At 38.1% G+C, this 16,686-nt stretch overlaps 2 protein-coding genes across 3 annotated transcripts in view; both read right to left on the bottom strand.

Moving 5' to 3' along the window:
• Positions 1 to 862: 862 nt before the first annotated feature.
• LOC119077104 (probable RNA helicase armi) lies at positions 863 to 8,403 on the bottom strand. The gene is made up of 7 exons (XM_037184263.1): positions 8,249 to 8,403; positions 4,603 to 4,999; positions 4,348 to 4,541; positions 2,971 to 4,288; positions 1,856 to 2,892; positions 1,495 to 1,785; positions 863 to 1,426 (listed from the first exon to the last, which is right to left on the bottom strand). Exons 2-7 carry the CDS (start codon positions 4,793 to 4,795, stop codon positions 956 to 958), a joined length of 3,504 nt encoding a protein of 1,167 aa, XP_037040158.1. The 5' UTR covers positions 4,796 to 4,999; positions 8,249 to 8,403; the 3' UTR covers positions 863 to 955.
• Positions 8,404 to 9,680: 1,277 nt separating this feature from the next.
• Positions 9,681 to 16,686, bottom strand: part of LOC119077105 (probable RNA helicase armi) — a 30,785-nt gene continuing 23,779 nt past the window's right edge. Inside the window, exons 1-7 of one of the 2 annotated variants that reach the window (XM_037184264.1) lie at positions 15,036 to 15,140; positions 11,981 to 13,249; positions 11,850 to 11,914; positions 11,306 to 11,732; positions 10,640 to 11,246; positions 10,298 to 10,576; positions 9,681 to 10,237 (exon numbers count right to left, since the gene is read on the bottom strand). In XM_037184264.1, the coding sequence (XP_037040159.1) occupies positions 9,845 to 10,237; positions 10,298 to 10,576; positions 10,640 to 11,246; positions 11,306 to 11,732; positions 11,850 to 11,914; positions 11,981 to 13,224 (3,015 nt within the window). In that variant the 5' untranslated portion in view covers positions 13,225 to 13,249; positions 15,036 to 15,140 and the 3' untranslated portion in view covers positions 9,681 to 9,844. Of the gene's footprint in view, positions 10,238 to 10,297; positions 10,577 to 10,639; positions 11,247 to 11,305; positions 11,733 to 11,849; positions 11,915 to 11,980; positions 13,250 to 15,035; positions 15,141 to 16,686 lie in introns of those variants that run through there. The other variant, XM_037184265.1, reaches the window with a different exon arrangement.

The following is a 16,686-nucleotide window of genomic DNA, read 5'->3' on the forward strand; positions in this document are numbered from 1 at the left end:
CGCGAAATCTTCGACTGGTTTATATAAACCGGTCGAAAATTTCGCAAATTGACTCTTAGGGGTCATTCATAAATGACGTCCACTACTTTTGGTCAGTTTTAGACCCCCCCTCCCCCCTCGTCACGCAAAAGTGGTCAAATTTGACCCAATTTTGTATGGAGTGTCCGAAATCGTAGACCACCCCTTCCCCCTCAGTACCGGACGTCATTTATGAATGACCCCTTAAGATTAATTTATTATATTTTCTTAATCTGTTTTATATAACTCTTAAGATGGTATGTACATCACTCATATTGTGTGGCACAGGCACAAGGATTCAATTATCGATTTGAATTTCAGTTCAGCGTTATAATTCGAAAAGAGACGCAAATCTCTTCTAAGAATAAGTAAAATGATCACATCATTGCATAGGGAACTTATAATTGACAATATTTTCTTACTTTAACTCGTAGGCGCCAGTATGTCTCGCAAGAAGTACAAACGCGTCTCGAATTCTACCACTAATTTGAGAACTTTTTAGAACTTTAAGAACTTTTGAGAACTTTAAGAACTTCAGGAACTTTTCGGAACTTTAAGAACTTTTCCGAACTTTAAAAACTTTTAGGAACTTTAAGAACTAATTTCTCCAAAATTGGTACTAATGACCCAATACTCAAAAAGTTCTTAAAAAGTTCTCTAAAGTTCATAAAGTTCCTGAAGTTTCTAAAGTTCTTAAAAGTTCCTTAAAAAGTTCGCAAAAATAGGCCCTGTTTCGTGATCGAAAAAGAAGATAAGAAGAACACGTTTTCACTCTTCAATAAAATGGAGAAATCGAATAGAAATGGCTGGATGGAATATTTTTCTCAACTAAAAACAGATCCATGTTTCATCATAAAAAATTCAATTTATTAAGAAAATTTATATTTAAAAAAAAGGAAATGAGGAAAGAAATGGTTCACCTTATCATTTATAGACTTCAATTGTCATCATCATCATCATCGTCGTCGTCGTCACGACCTCCATTTACCGCTTTTACATTCAGTATTGCAGGATCAAAACTCATGCACGAATCGTTTTTAGCGCACTGTTCAATCAAAAACTTCCAATTTTCATCTTGCACAAGAATCCGAGGACTGCCAAATATAACCAATAACGCTCTGGCCCGCGAAATCGCAACATTCATGCGCTTCGGACTCTTGACAAAGCCCAAATTGTGTTTTTTATCGGTTTGACGTATCTCACGACCCACCGTTCGTACCGTTGACACCAAAATGATTTTGCGCTCTTGCCCTTGAAATTCTTCGACGGTACCGACTTTCGGCGCAATTAGGTCCGTACTTTCAATTATATTGCGGATCGTTTTCACTTGTTGTGTGTACGGTGTGATGATTCCAATGTCGTCCGCATCACAGCCATACTTCATGAGTTTCATCATAAATTGCAGAACCTGTAACATGTGAATAGAATTGGATTTGAAATTGATCTGAGCTTTCTGTGACTCAATTCGTGACTTACATTATTTGCTTCAGCGGCATTAAACCAGGACGGCGAATCGGCACATTGTTGACTTTTACCTTGAACGCCAATGAAAATAACACCTTGAGTGACATTTTCCTGCTCTGGATGCAAGAAAATTGGTCGCAATCGTTTCACCAATTCGGCTTCGATGCTGTCCACGTCGTTGACCATTGCCTTCAAGTCGGAATCGTAAAATAATTCACTGTAGATGCTCATTATGCTTGGAAGAGACCGATAGTTGAACACTAATCGGGTAATAAGCCTCGGATCGAAGCGACGTTCAAATCTCTGTTGAAGAAGAAATGGAATTAGTAAACCGACTGTCCACGAGACGTCTCACTACAATCTATACACACACCTCTGGGTCCGGTTTGTACGGAGTTCGTTCCAGTAATCGTACTAAGTATGATTGATCTAGACCGCGACTCTTTGCATAGCTGCTCAAAACAATTGGACCCAATTGCATAGGATCTCCAGCGAGTATAATCTGTCCGTTGCGCTTGTCAACAAACGACATTGGAATAACGATTTCCGTCTCCATACTTTGACCACTCTCATCAATTATGACATGAGTAAAATGATTTTCAGGAAAATCGCACTGCATTAGCGTTCCCAGTGTAATGCACGTTCCAATCAGCACCCGACGCAATCTCAAATATTTGCTATTGCAATTCATTTTCAATCCGGATACGGTAAGTTTGATACCATCGTCGGTCGTTTCTTCTCTCGCTATGTCAATGGTACCGCAATGGCGAATGATACTTTCCGGAATCGTTTCTTTCTGAATGCTGTTCTCGCTCACCAGTCGTATGAATTCACCCTGCATTAACGCTCCACTTTCGACAATTCGCTCTGTTATCAAATTAGCTGAACTGTTGGAAGGTGTGGCAACTAGAATCCGACTGTGCGGCACTTTTTTGTACAGTTGTAAGATCGTTTCGATGAGTGTGACCGTTTTTCCTGTGCCGGGTGGACCAAAAATGACATAGGGTAAAGGACGTGCAACTCCTTGCAAAATATTCGTGACGGCTTGTTTCTGCACAATATTCAGCTCAGGATTGAACCACGGTATGACTGAACTCTGCAACAAAAGTTCACCAGTCTCTACATTCAACTGAACGTCGAGTTGCTTCTCTTTCGTGACGACTTTGTTTGCGAATAAGATTTCTGGCAATTTATTTTTAATTAGGTCGATAGCATGGTGTTGTTTTCGAAGTGGTGTTCGCGAGAAGTAGAAATAAATGTTGTAATCTTCAGAGTTGTATTTGGCGTGAAAGGCATCGTTGAATTTGAGTAAGATTCTGTCTTTCTTCACGCCATGGATGCATCCTTCAAAGCCCTTTTCCTGTCCCGGTGCTTGTGACGAGAACGGACTAAAAACTTTTACAGAGTCGCCTGTGCAATGAGAAAACGCAAAATGTTAGATGTGTTGTTGATCACCGAGAATTAATCCGCCTATAATATGCGACTCACCAATGACCAAAGATGGTCGACTCTCAGCAATATTTTGAACGGTCAGAGATAAATACTCTCCTTCCCGTTTGAAGAACGATTTCTTGTCGTATCTGCGCATATTGTGGTACATTTCGCATTCTTCCAGATGAAGCAAAGTGTGAAAGATTCTGCAATAGCCTGTGACGTCCAGATTGGCCTTTAGCAGTGGCCAAAAGGAATCCAACGTTTCGTTAATGTAATTGCGCGAATTTTTCGGATCGTTTACTATTGCCTTCATAGAATCCGGCACTGCCCACTGCTTGAATTTTGTTTTGACGAAATTGGCCGTTTTTATTACAGGCACACCTTGTATGGTGCTGCGTGTTGCATCCATCCGAGCTACTCTTTGCGTGTATGACAAATTTTTCTGCACATTAGATCCGGTTCCAATGAATGGATGAATTTGCTCGACGTCTTGTAAGATGACGATAATGTTTCGGAAGATCTTAAAAACGCCAGCTGGTCCACTGAATCGGATGTAAAACTTTTCCGGTGGAGATTCGCCAAATATTCTCCCTTTCGCCTGGAACTTGAACATCGTCTCCTCGTTGGGCTGTAAGTCGAATGAGTGATTCCGGGCTGGTGAGATAAGTGTCAGCTGCGATTCAGACTTCCTGCCGACGAAAACCGTCTCCAGCACTTTCTGAGCCACTGCGGCAGTATTTTTCACGAGCATTGTAAATTCTTTGATTTCGTTTATTTCGTTGAGCTCAATCGTAACATTGTCCGACATTTCGATTCCATTTTTGTTCTCAGCTGGTTTTATGACGGGTTGAAAGATCTGGCTTTCACTTTCGACCTGAACAACACTTTCGATCAGAACCACCTTCAAACACCGAAACTCATACACAGACGCATCCACTATTTCACATTGAATGCATTCGGCTGTGACTTTGTCGCCCACGTTCACAACCCGATAATCACTAACTAGCGCATCCCAGAAGAACAAGAACTTTTCAGCAATGAGTCCATGTTGACCTTGCGTAACATTTGTTATCGTACCCGTATATTGTTTGGTGATGTTGGGTTCCATTTTGATAACTTCGATAGTAACTCCAGCCTCATCGAGCAGCTTTGGATCGCGTTGAACTTTGCAAACAATCGTGACTTGATCGTATCTGCGCGGAGTAAATGTTGCCTCGATATCATCCAACGAAAATGTTTGCTTTGATTCTTCACCTTCGACATCTACATCGATGATGTCCCTAAGTTTACGACTAATGAATCCCACTTTACTAACTAAATACGTTGAAAACACTTCTGGTCGCTGCCTTCGGACCTCTTCTATGGCTTCGTCCTAAAATGGAAAAAATAAAATTAAAATTGTCGTTTTACAATCCATGGCTTCCAACGTACGGTTAGAGGTTCATTCCAATTCTCTTCGATAATTTTGACGATTCTGCAAACTTTGACCACATCGTTGTCAGCCTTATACCACATGTATGATACGGTTTGCCCTTCGCTCAAATGAAGACCGTACGCTTTGGATAGTGAAAACGGTATATCCCGATTTATCATACCGGCTTCGTGGCTCAATGACGTTATTTTACCTAAACAATTGGCAGGCATTGAGTATAAATGGAACTTATGCCAGTACTGCCTCACTCATACCGTTACTTAAGACACATTTGTCTTCCGTTATCTCATCTAACTCATCATCTTCATTTTTAATGCAATGCGCTTCCTGATATTCTTGACATTCCGTCTGTGCCAGCTCCAATACTCTTTCCAACTCTTTCTTGATGTCATCGGCGTCATTTTTCGGGTAAAAGAAATTGAAAATATAATCGAATTTGGGCCACATGTTGAGATTTTACGATTGGCCGATATGCTTCGTGATTGGATCGTATTGCCACTCGGTATTTTTCAATCCAACCAATTCTTTACGAAGATTCTCCAAGCGCTTTTCGTGTATCTCTTTCTGTACAGCTTCCTCTTCGGTGCCCACAAAATGCCAGAATTTAACACGCGTGAGCAAGCGAAATTGGGGATTATTTACGTCCTGCGTCTGGAACAGAGGAAAGAGGAATGGGTGAAACGGTCTGCTAAATATTTATAATTCAAATGAATGCAAACCGAATAAAAATTTAACTTAAAACTATTTGAGAGTCCCAGGCGGGGTACATTGATTTTCATCAACATTCAATCAGAACTCACTTTTGTTAAAAAAAAGGTACGTTTTGCTTTAAAAAAAAAAAATTGCTAATGTTGAAGAAGTCAGGCTTTCGGGTAAAATCATGCCCGCAGGTTAGTAAGCTGGCGTGACGCAAGTCCACTACCAAAAATGTTTAAAAAAAATAATTTAACACTCGCCAAACCATGAAAACACTGAATATCAGGCGTCAAAAGTTATCGGAAACCACACTTTTTTAGTTCTCTCTCAGCAGACCTTGCAAACAGGTCTAGGGATTCAGACGATGTTTTGATTAATGGTGGAGTTTGTTTATGTTATTCGTCAAAGAGAGAAATTTGATACGGAGGTAGAGGTGAGTGGGCATACCTAATTTTTATGCCCGCCCTGCCCAAAGTCCAATAATTTAAAAAAAGCATGCCCACGGCGCAGCCCATGCCCAAGAATCTTTAAAAGCATGCCCACTGCCCGGCCCATGCCCAAGGTCCACATAGGAAATTTTCGCTAAAAATGTGAAAATTGTCAATCTGAGGCGAAACCGATGTTGACAGCACAGTTGGAAACACGATTTTATGTGCGATAGCCGTTTTAAAATTCCTTGAATGAATATTACATCGTACGGAAAGTCTAGACTGCACTTAAGATTTAAGTTTGTGGGATCACACATTTTTGAAAAGTGCCCATGCTGCGCCCTATGCCCACGAAATTGTAAAGTGCCCATGCCCATGTCCCGTGGGCATGCCCATGGGCGTGGGCAGCCCACTCACCTTTATAACGGAGGCGGAGCTTACTCTCCGTATCAACGAGTAGTGTGATGCACATCGAACGATCGACTCGTTCGTCTTCGGATCGCGTATTTTCTGTTTCGTCTTTATTCTTATACTTCTTCTATACATTTAAGTTTAACCTTGAGCGGATGTGTAACAATGTGATAAAAATGTTTTGTATTTGGTTTTGTTGTTTGTGTATTTCATGGTGTGACGAGTGTAAAATTTTGTGAATCACTGGATTGAAACCACGAAATTACAGTATACGTGTGAATTCGTATACCGAGAGAATAATTTTTGCATGAGTATGTATGTGTCGTCGAGACGAAGTAATTTCGTGGTTTCAATCCAAGTGATGCAAATAACTATTTGTAAAATTTTCTTTCACAAATTTTTTGGGTCAATTTTTGTTGATGAAACTTTTGCGTACGGCGTCACCCTCAGCGATATCAGTTATTTTGTAAGTAAGATAAAGGGCTTTAAGGGTTTTTTGACTGATTTGTTGATTCAAATATATAATAATATTTCCTGCCACGGATGGCCATAATCTTCTATCGAAAACGACAAGCCCCATACCGCCTGATATAGTAAAAGGCATGTTCAAAAAATTAAGTCAGGGATTTGAAAACAATCTCCTGAAAATACTTAGATCAAATGAAGTAATAGATTCGAAAGTAGAACTACTGATGTGCTTGCCATCTGTGAAGGTTACTATTACATGAAAGAGCTTGGAAAAATTCGAATTCAGTTGCTTGTTTTAAAAACTTACATAATAACGCCGGTAAAATACTCGCAAACATATAAACCACACTCACACCCTTTACTGATCACTCTTCAATTCGTACAGGAAAAATAAACAAATGGTAGCTGGCAAATTTCACGATCGACTCATATTTCCAAACAACAAAGTCAAACTTAGATTGAAAGTGCTCAGTGTCGTTCAACGTTCAGTCTGGGTTTGTGTATTCATGTTTCTTTAAGCGGTATAATTATATTGGGACGCGATGCGAATATTCGTGCGCTACAAATACATACATTTGGGTATAACGTTCGACACTTCGTGCGAATAAATTCGCATCGCTCAAGTCGAGCGATTTTTTTTCGCTTGCCTCTAATTCTCATCGGGTGCAATTTTTACGTTGATTTTTTGTTAAGTCTAATAAAGTAAATCGTTTATCATTGATCAACATCAACAGGAACAAAAGAAAAATGGTAAACTCGGTAAAATATCTGACTATGAGTGAAGCGATTTTATTCGCATCGCGTGTCCAATATAATTACCGCTTTATATAGGGTCACATTAGCAGTCTAGTCTTCGGGGCTTAACCATATGTTGGGACAATCTTTCCAATGGTTTTCGGTTAGAACAAATTTGAATTAAAACTTTTGTATTGTGAAATATGATATAAGTGGAAAGTAATAGTGTATCAATTGATCCATTGTCTCTACATTAAGCCCCTTGTGAACGATATATTTTAAACTGACAATTCATTTTAAGAATGTCTCACATTGTTCAAGCCAATGGGTTGTGATTTTCGCCATTTTTTTAAGAAGAAGAATGACGTTTCAGGTCTATGACGCTCAGTGAATACACAATTTGTGAAACTATTTATGTTTCAGGCATGTAGTATACGTTGAATAAATTAGTTTATTGAGTCTATATCTCAATTTCAATAGATCATTGAAGTGAAAAATCAAAAAGAAAATGTTGACATTGGCGCTGGCGATCAGTTTCGACGGTCAAACCATGAACTTTCATCACAACCCATTAAATAGACTGTTATGATCAGAACGATAAAACCGACGACTAGTTAGTATAACTTGCCTCGGGGTACTTGTCAAAGTATTAGCTTCTCTTTCAACGTGATACGTTGAGAGCGAGAGGACAGAAGACCAGTTTATATTAACTTGCCTTGGGGTACTTGTCAAAATATCTTCTTCTCTTTCATCATAACACTCTATATAGTCAAACAATACTGCTCACATTATATTTACAATGCAAGTAAGAATTGACGGGTAGCCGAAAGCTAGATCACTTACCCTATACGTAGAATCAGAAGAACGTCGTTAAGATAGTATAATGCAGACCACAGAACGAATTAGTTAGGCATAATCATTATTTATTCTTGGAACAAATAAAAAAAGAGCTGACTGCCACAAAAAATTGATTGTGTTACTGAGCTGAGTCTGGTTTTGTATAACAAAAGAAAAAATTCTGACAGAAAAAAATACGGCCGTTCTGAAGGCTTAAAGTGATCCACTTTAATGCAATGATTTAGTGAATCGCCAAAACCCTTCTAACCAAATACTTATGTCTTCTTCAACCCTGGTAGCATTTCAAAACAAAAATCCGACTTACTTGATCTTGATTCTTGGTCGCAGTTTTTTCGCTGTTATTTTGCGCGCTACTTTCTGCCATTTAATTTTTAAAACACTTTGAAACACAAATTAGGCAACAATAATGTGTCACACTAATATATAAACTGTATAATAGCCAGAAAATTTCTAAATAAAAGAGTTCTGATGACAATCGACGTCAGCGCCTCTAGCGACTGAACAGAAAAATCGAACAATCAAAACAATTATTTTTTGATAAGATGCAGTGTTGTCGGATAATTTAGTTCAGGAAGAAAACTGATAAATCCGTTAAATGTCTGCCAATACGAGGACATTGCCTACACAGATCTTCATAGAATGAATTGAATATTTTTTCATGATTTTTGGGCATAAATTTAGGTATTTTTCTTGTAATTTAGGCCCTCAGCGTGGAAAGTTGTACACACATCTGTTGTGGACAGTTGTTTTTAGGCACCTTCGATTAGTTTGGGCTACAACATGCGAAATTGCCCAAAACCGCATCAATTGTTTTTCTAAGTTAATGTCGAAGGAAATTACAAAATCGTTAGACGGCTTAGTATCCTGATCAGTAGATTACTATTTCAGAACGATGAGGAGGTAAGTCTTCCCTCACTAGAAGTACTTTATCTATGTGTTCTAAAAGAGACCAGATTATTTTGAATGATTATAGGGAAATAAAAAATGAGTTATACATATGTGGTGGACAATATATTTTAGGCAATTTTGCGAAAGACCCGAAAGAAGTGAGGGCGACAAGCCCTTCCATATCAGATACGTATACAACTTTTCATGCTGAGGGCCTAAATTACGAGAAAAATTCTGTAATTTATGTCAAAGGCATGAAAACAGTATTTTCGTATTGGGGCTGATGGAGCAATAGTTTCTTATGAACATGTTGAAAATTCTTAGATCAAGAGAAGTAAATCAGTTAGCTGTAAACTTACTTCTGCGCAAAATGCCGATTTGCGTTTTGTTGATAGATCCATTTCGGAAAATATTTTTCACCTTTTACAATTGTTGAAGGAACATATTTTAAAATCTTGTTTACGGTCGCCTGAGACCAAGGCAATTTCCTTCTAAAAATCTGAAAAAAATTAGCAACCTTCACCTTCACCAAGACAATATTTTGGCATATTTGCCATGAGGGATGTCGTAAATTGTGTCAATCACTCGTCCATGCAAATCATGTGAATATGATGAATGCTCAAGAAGGCAAAGAGAACATATAGTTTTAAGGAAAAGTCAGTCGCAACTGTAAGATCGAAGAGCAATAAAGTGAAAAGAGTCAGCATCCCCAAATCGATTGTTTCATTATAGTGAGTTGTGACAAGGGAAACAAGTTGATCGATGCCCTTCCTGGACACTTGATATTGTTTTCTAACATAGACAAGAAACTTTTTTTCTATTTTTTTAATTAGAAAATGGTTAAAAATGTTGAAACTTTAAACTTAAGGCTAGCTAAAATTATCGACTGCTCAGAGGCAATGAAGGCACTTACAAAAACTTTGATATTTCAAATCTCTTTTTTTTTAAAACACATTTTCAATCAATCGAAAGCAGAATGAACAATAATCAACTCAAATATTACTCATCCGAATTACTCATCAACGTAAGATCCAACATTTTTGCAGTGTTCGATCAATTTTTGCCAATTGTCGTCGACAGAAAGCAACTTTGGACTGCCAAAAACGACCAACAGCGATCTAGCCCGCGATATAGCAACATTCATCCGATTCGGATGACGAATGAATCCCAGCGAATGACGTAGATCGTGCGCTAAATGGTGTTCCACCGTTCGAACGGTCGATAAGAGTATAACTCTACGTTCCTGTCCCTGGAACTCTTCTACTGTACCGACTTTCACGTCCGATGCATCGTTTCGAATGAGCTCCTTCCGAATAGCCTTCACTTGTTGTGTGTACGGAGTAATGATGCCAATGTCGCTCGGTTTTTGGCCCAGCTTAATCAGTGTTTCGAAAAATTTCTTAATCTGCAAAGACAAATTGGCTGTAAAATGTAATCTTGTTCAGCCATCGAGTGTCACACTCACAGTTTCAGCCTCTTCCTTGTTGTACCACGATGGTGAATCGATGCATTTCATATTTTTACCATTTACTCCTATGAATACGATACCATTGGCTTTATTATTGGGCAAGATTCTAGTCAAGCTTTGCAAAACTTTCGCATCTTCACTGTCTACGTCATTTATCATAGCTTTCAAACTATCATCATAAAACAGGTTGCTGTAGACGTTCAAAATGCTCGGAATAGATCGATAGTTGTAGACTAATTTAGTTACAAGGCGAGGGTCGTAGTGATGCTCGGATCTCTATCGAAGAAAGTTAATTCAATGATACCAACTTCTGTGGAAAGTCAAGCGCAATTTGCTTACCGTTGAATCTGGCTTGTAAAGTTCGCTTTCCAATAACCGAACCAAAAACGATCGAGCTAGACCCAGTTTCTTGGCAAATGGACTCAAAACGATCGGACCTAGCTGCTGTGGATCGCCAGCGAGTATAATCTGTCCAACATATTTGTGCACGAAGATCATAGGAATTATCGATTCAGTTTCCATGCTTTGACCACTCTCATCTATGATCACATGAGTGAAATAATCATCAGGAATATCTAAATGCATTAACGTTCCCAAAGTGATACACGTTCCAATCAAGATGCGATATTTCATTAAGCGTGTGGTATTACAACTATTAATTTGTAGTCCGGATTCGTTCACTTTATACTCGCCACATGTTCCATCTCTTGCTATATGGATAGTTCCACAATGACCGAGGATAGTTGGTGGAATTAAACCTCTGGTCACGTTGTTATGACTCACAAGTCTCATGAATTGATCCGGACTCAGCACACCACTTGCGACGATGCGTTCCGTTATCAAATTGGCCGCACTGTTTGATGGAGTAGCGACTAATATCCGACTGTCTGGTATGTTTTTCACAATTTGCAGAATCGTTTCGATGACTGTCATCGTTTTACCGGTTCTGTACACATTGGTCATTAGTTGAGCAGAAACAAAAATAAAAGTTGATGAAAACCTTACCCGGGCGGTCCAAAAATAATGTATGGCATGGGTCGAGCAACTCCCCGTAAAATATTGGCGACGGCTTGTTTCTGAATAATATTCAGATGTGGATTGAACCATGGTACGCTGGTATTCGCCGATAGTAGTTCGCCACTCTCTGAGTCCAATTCAACGTCAAATTGTTGTTTGATTTCTTTAATTTCATCGGGAAATAAGCTCAGTGGCGATCTCTTCATTGCCTTCTCTATGGCGTGATGTTGTTTTTGTAGCGACTTTCGCGAAAAGTGGAATGTGATTTGGTAGTCTTCATTGTTGTACTTTTCGTGAAAAACGTCATCAAACTTTAGCAAAATCTGATTTTGTTTGACTTCGTGGATCGCTCCGCGATGATCTAATTTTTTGTCCTTTTCCTTTGCCCACGGATCCGATACGCGAACATAATCACCTGAAATGTACCAAAATTAAATTATCAACAGGACTAAACATCTAAATTATTTTGGTTTCATTTAAAGCTATTTTGTTAGTCCTGTTACGCGAATCCTCTACTTCCAACAACAATTACCTATTACAATTGACGGTCTGCTTTCAGCTACATTTTGGACAGTTAAAGCTAAGTATTCTCCTTCCCTAGAACAAAAGATTTTTTTTTACACAAAAAATGAGACAAAAAAGCACCAAAGAAAATGTTCGTACCTCGTGAAGTAAGATTTCATATCATAGATGCGGATACTATGCGCCATAGCACACTCTTCCAGATGCAGTAAATCGTGAAAGACCTGACTGTAATTTTCCGTAGTCAAAACATTATTCAGATGCGAACAAACGGTGGACAATGCATCGAAAATAGCACTTCGTGATGAAGCTGAATTCAGAGCGGTGTCGCGCAAAATAACTGGTATACGCCATTCGTCAAATCGTATGGCCACAAAATTCGGTCCACTAATAGGCGGCCGACCAGACAGACAGAATGACTCTTCTCTCGTCAAAACATCATTCGTATAACCAAAATTTGTGCAAGCATTGACTCCCTCTCCTGCTGTTCGATGCTGGCGTTTTGTATCATGCACTGTAACTTTGATGTATCGACTAATTTGGAATTTTCCCGTGATTTTGCCATCAAAACTGATTATAAAATGTTCGGTATACGGTCCAATCCGTTTCGACGTTGCTGTAAATTCATAATCCTTCTTTTCGCCCGCCTTCAGCATGTAGGATGTCAGACGATTGGGTGAAATTAGTTCAAGTTGTGAATCACTTTTTCTTCCAATGAATCGGCTTTGTAGTATCTGGAAATCGTTGTTAGATGTATTTTTAACTTCCATTCGGAAGTCTTTCGTTTCATTGAGGTCATTAAACTCGACAGCCACATTGTCGGTTATTTCGATTCCATTCTTGTTCATGGTTTCTTTGTTTGGAACAGTAGTGCGCACATTGACAGTTGGTTGATAAACTCTGGTAACGTTCAGGCACCTCCACTCATACGTATTTTCAATGGTTATTTCACACTGAACACAATTTGCAGTTACTTCATCGTTGTCATTGATATCAGCGGCATTCTCATCTAACGCGTCCCAGTAGAATAGATATTTGCGATCGATAAATCCAATTGTTCCTAGTTCTACCGATGTCACTTTACCATGTATCTGCTTCTTCGATTCATCTGGGACTTCGATTCGTCGAACGGTAATTTCATCGGAATTGTCATCGGGGTCACAGTACAACTCAATTCGATCAAATTTTCGAGGTGTAAATGTAGCTTGAACATCTTTCAACAAAAAATTGACAGTTTCGTCGTCGGTTTTAACCTTTATCATATCTCCTAGTTTCTTGTCTACGTAACCTTTCTTTCTGGTCAAAGCTGTATGTTGGTCGGGCATTGACAATTCTTTGAATTCCTGTCTTCGTCCTATGAAATTGTTCAAGATTCGTGACACCATCGCTGATTTTGAATGACTTTTTTTTCTGCAAAAGAGTCAACAAATAGATAATTATAGAACCTTATGCTAACGTGAAGGAACCACACGATATTCACGTATGTTCTGCACCGACTTTCACACAAACTATGCTTACTATGCGAAAACTAACCATCAATTACTAGAATCTCGTGAACAATCTTCAAAGTTCTCTTCGGCTCATCGGCCGAGTTAAATCCTTATTTATACTGAATTTTACACAGGGAAGATAAGGTTTTAGGGAAAATTAAATTGCTTAGGCTGTTACAGATTTTTCATGTGAAAGTTTTGACAATTTTTCATCTCAAATGTTATGATGCACGGATTCTTTTGCTAAATTAATATTTTATCGAGACCGATCTTCTCCTTATGACTTAATTTATGCGTATGGAACGTTCACACTTGTGGGTCACTTAGTCGAAATATGTTTGAAATATGAGACGTATAATTTCTATGAATCGTCCATCTCTTCTCTACCCATTTTAAAGGCGATAACACAAAACCAATTAGTTAGAGATCATTGAGCGATACGCAAAGGGATAGTATTTCATTACATATGAAAAATTTGAAGTTATTTATTCTCTGGGACTACTGTATATGCGTACTGAAGGAAACAAAATGTTCAGGAGACGTGAGGTTCGTAATCACACTGCCTGACGAAGGAAATAAAACTTATCGAAAAAATGATTTTTATTAAGATCAAGACCTTCGACTACAATTTATATTTTACGGTTTCGTTTTACATTGTACGTTGGGAATATGAAAAAACGTTCGCTTTCATGTGAGTTGAATTACACTACGGGATTTTTTTTAAGTCATCAAATTTTCATTTCAGTGATTAGGGCCCATTAGTATGTTACGTATACGTATTCGAAATAGTTGATTATATTATGTAAGACGTCACCGCAGAGCCTATTTTATGGAAATTAATTTCCAAAAATTTCCAAAATTTCACAAAAATTCTTAAAATTTCCAAATTTTGTTTTCTGTTAGATCTCATTCCGAAGTAATCAGTAAAGCTCAAAGACATGAAAAACAACTAAAAAGGCAGTAAAAACAACATTTACGATGCAATTTGTTGTGTTTTTAGATAAATTGACGAAAAGTGATGGAAAAATTTGAGAATTTTTGGAAATTTAATTTCCTTAAAATAGGCCCTGGGTGACCAGCACCGGCAATTTTATAAAATTTCGCTTGTTTTACCAAGAGCATAGAATGTGCTAAATGCGAATTCAACTAAAGTCAACCGTTCATTTTTGTTCCTATTCAGAATAATTACAACTGAAATACTTTTTTCAAAATCAGATAAACAGAGTTTAATGCTAAATAAAAAGCTTCCGACAAGGGTTCACACGAAGCGGCTTAGACTTCCCTGATCTTTCTATTTGTTCGTTGTAACGATTTTAATAGATTTAAAACACATACAGAACGTCATGAATCCAACCAACAACTAAATAGTTATTTACGTATCTGTGGAGGACGGTGGATTTTAGGCAATTTCGCGAGTTATAACCCAATCAGGAGCAGGAGAAGAAGGACTTATTTTTAAGAATTTTATTTCTGGAAATTCCGAAAAAAAAATCTGGATTTTTTGTCGGAACTTTATTGGAATTGTCCACAATTTTCAGAATTTTATCAGAATTAAAAAACCAAAAAAAAACCTGTTGAAAGTGCCTGACATCTACCGTCCACAACAGTCCTTTTCATACAATGGGACCAAATTACGAGAAAATACCGATAAATTTGTCCCAAGGCATGAAAATACTGAAAGAAAAGAAACAAAAAAGAACACAAACCGATAATATTCCAGACAGAACACTAATAAAAACAACCTACAACCAAAGAAACAACAAGGAACACTAACCGACAAGTAAACATACAATCATCTGAGTGTATTTACAATTGTGACAAGTGGTTTATGAACAACAGCGCCTCTGTCAATTGTATAAAAAAACAAATTTAAGGTTATGTGACTGCCACATTTTCAGTGCTGGCAGAGATAAATCATTGGTAAAGTTTTCAGAAGAGAACATAATCGGAAAACCGGTCAAAGCCTGTAAAGAACACACAAACAATAGTTCATCAGGGGCGACGACTTCTATCGACAAGCAGGACTTGGGCACCACTTCTCGAAAGTTGATTGATACTGAGCACCAGTTCTTTCACAGCATGATCAATGAAACGTACACTTTCGGCTGATCTTAATATAGGTACACAGTTCAATTCACTTTTAGGAACGCTTTTTTCGGGGATTTTTAAATTTTGTCTCCTATGTAGAGCTGTAAGTATAGCAAGTATAGTGTAGATTACACTGTAGACTATGTGTAAGTGTTATTAATATAGTGGGTTTGAATTCGATTACTTCAAATAATAAAATGAATTGAGTAGACAAAACATGAACATTTTCTTTAGTCAATTTTAAATAATTTTTGCTTTGGGATTCTTTAACAACTTGGTGCCACACCCCCCCTGAACCAAAATAAAGTTTTACCGAAAATGCACCCAAAAATTGATTGCTGTTCTAAATAGAGGGACCCTAGGGGAGTTCAAAACGATGGTCCATTAAGCTGGACCAAATGCTTCCCCATCCCATATATTTTTTTTCTTAGTTGTATGGGGTTGGGGTAGCATCTGGTCCAGCTTAACGGACCATCGTTTTAAACTCCCCTAGGGTCCCTCTATTTAGAACAGCAATCAATTTTTGGGTGCATTTTCGGTAAAACTTTATTTTGGTTCAGAGGGGGTGTGGTGCATAGTCAAACAATACGATCACCAGTACTTTGCTTAATTTTTGAGTTTTGTGGTTGGAACTTTCGAATTTGATGTTTGTGAGAGCGAAATTTTTAGAGATTAAATTATTGCGCATTGGTTTTTCAATACATTGGCACATGAATTTTTGTGGTTTTTGTTTAAAAAAATTTTGGAAATCTTATTTGAGCGGATAAGTGTGTTGTGCTTAGAAACTTTATTTGAATGAAAAAGTGATTATTAGTTAGTTTTGTCAATTATAAATGCTTAGTAAACATTAGAGAGTGTATGGAGCATGAGCGAAGAAAGTGAATCAACAATAGGTTTGTTCCAATGTCGTACAAATTGTCAAATTTCTGTCAAATTTGATCGAAATGGACTTAACTAGAGATGAGCGGGCCGACGTTTTTTCGATACCCAACCCGACCCGGCCCAATCCAATTTTTTGAACCCAAGCCCGACCCGACCCGAGACTTTTATCTTCGCGGCCCGACCCAACCCGGCCCGAAAAAATCATCGGCCCGACGATACCCGACTTTTTTATAGTATAAGAAATTTAATGAAAAATAATTTTCTACGCATCAAAATTTTGCAGTGATGCTATACGCGAAGTAAAATAATAAGATAAGTTAGTGTTTCATGCTTTAAACTATTTTATAGGCTCACTTCAAATTTTTATTTCTTAGTCGGGTCGGCCCG

Source organism: Bradysia coprophila, unplaced genomic scaffold (assembly GCF_014529535.1).
Source record: "Bradysia coprophila strain Holo2 unplaced genomic scaffold, BU_Bcop_v1 contig_232, whole genome shotgun sequence".
Lineage (NCBI taxonomy): Eukaryota > Metazoa > Arthropoda > Insecta > Diptera > Sciaridae > Bradysia > Bradysia coprophila.

Excerpts from the sequence above, each read along its gene's own strand:
- LOC119077104 (XM_037184263.1), bottom strand. The coding sequence starts at position 4,795 with ATGTGGCCCAAATTCGATTATATTTTCAATTTCTTTTACCCGAAAAAT. Across the intron at positions 4,542-4,602 it reads CAAATGTGTCTTAAGTAACG|GTAAAATAACGTCATTGAGC; the intron begins GTATGAGTGAGG and ends CCAATTGTTTAG. Across the intron at positions 1,427-1,494 it reads ATGCCGCTGAAGCAAATAAT|GTTCTGCAATTTATGATGAA; the intron begins GTAAGTCACGAA and ends CACATGTTACAG.